The 1,554-nt window shown below is 31.0% G+C and overlaps 1 protein-coding gene across 1 annotated transcript in view; it reads left to right on the forward strand.

Moving 5' to 3' along the window:
• APAF1 (apoptotic peptidase activating factor 1) overlaps positions 1 to 1,554 on the forward strand; it is a 92,087-nt gene that overhangs the window by 19,632 nt on the left and 70,901 nt on the right. Inside the window, exons 6-7 of the mRNA XM_017510886.2 lie at positions 339 to 451; positions 557 to 688. Coding sequence (XP_017366375.1) covers positions 339 to 451; positions 557 to 688 — 245 coding nt within the window. The remainder of the gene's footprint in view (positions 1 to 338; positions 452 to 556; positions 689 to 1,554) is intronic.

A 1,554-nucleotide genomic window follows, 5' to 3' on the forward strand; every position in this document is an offset into this window, starting at 1 on the left:
TAATTTTTTGTATTTTTAGTAGAGACAGGGTTTCACCATGTTGACCAGGATGGTCTTGATCTCTTGACCTCGTGATCCACCCGCCTCGGCCTCCCAAAGTGCTGGGATTACAGGCGTGAGCTACCACGCCCGGCCTCTAATTTTTTTTTACTTATTTGAACCAGCATATTGAGAAAAGAGTATAGCAAAGAGACAGAACAATTTTCCTCAATCTAGCCATCTATTTGTTTTAAAAAAAAATTTATTTGGTAGATTTTAAGAGACACTGGTGGGATTATCTTTTTTAAAAGGAAGCTTAAAATAAGCATCATTAGTGATTAACATATTTTTTTAATTAGCTCTCTGTTGATTTTGGATGATATTTGGGACCCTTGGGTGTTGAAAGCTTTTGACAATCAGTGTCAGATTCTTCTTACAACCAGAGACAAGAGTGTTACAGATTCAGTAATGGGTAAGGATTATTCATTTACTTTTTAGTACCTTTATATTTAATTCAATTACGTTTAAACATGTGGCATACCAAATTACTTACTTTGTCTTGTGATTTTGTTTGCAGGCCCTAATTATGTAGTCCCTGTGGAGAGTAGCTTAGGAAAAGAAAAAGGACTTGAAATTTTATCCCTTTTTGTTAATATGAAGAAAGCAGATTTGCCAGAACAAGCTCATAGTATTATAAAAGAATGTAAAGGTATGGTTATTTTGTTTATGAGCGGGTTATAGGGATATTAATTTCCCTTTTGTAAATTAAGCTAATAAATATGATAATTTAGCACATGAACATACAAAAACTTTTCTGGGAGATTTAGTATTTTAGATTTTCCTCTGATACCTTAAATGGATACATGATATTATGGTATTTATTTATTTATTAAAATAATATTTACTGTCTATCCACAGTGTGTTAGAGACCACGTTAGCGAGAGAAGTAAGATAGATGTGACCTCTGCTGTCAGAGTTAAAAATATAGTGAGAGTCAGATTTAAGACTTGTTTTTGCTTGGGATTTTATAAAAATAGTATTCTAATTTGGTAAGTAAAAACTGGTTTCTTAATTTGCATTTTTTGTTAGTGAAGTTAAATTTTTTACTTGTTACTGAATATGTTTTAAGAAATTATCCTCACTTTCCATTTGATGTGAAAAAAAAAAAGAAAAAAAAAGAAATTATCCTAGACTTTAAGAAATTATCCTCGACTCACTTTTCTTTTTTGACATAAGTATTTTTAACTTATTTCTAAATACTCTAAAAATTGAAGCTATTAGCTCTTCGTCATATTTTTACAAGTATTATTTCCAAGTTAAAACAATTTTTTAATTTAAAATTTCTATGTAAGGATCTTGCTATGTTTCCCAGGCTGGTCTTGAAGTCCTTGCCTCAAATAATCCTCCTGCCTCAGCCTCCCAAAGTGCTGGAACTATAGGCGTGAGTCACCATGCTCAGCCTGTTTCCCAGTTTTTTGTGTGCCTTTTATTTGTTGTATTTTTTGACATATAGAAGCTTAAAATTTTATATAGTCAAATCTATTAACTCCTTTTTTTTTTTTTTTTTTTTTTTTT

Source organism: Cebus imitator, unplaced genomic scaffold (assembly GCF_001604975.1).
Source record: "Cebus imitator isolate Cc_AM_T3 unplaced genomic scaffold, Cebus_imitator-1.0 Scaffold18, whole genome shotgun sequence".
NCBI lineage: Eukaryota > Metazoa > Chordata > Mammalia > Primates > Cebidae > Cebus > Cebus imitator.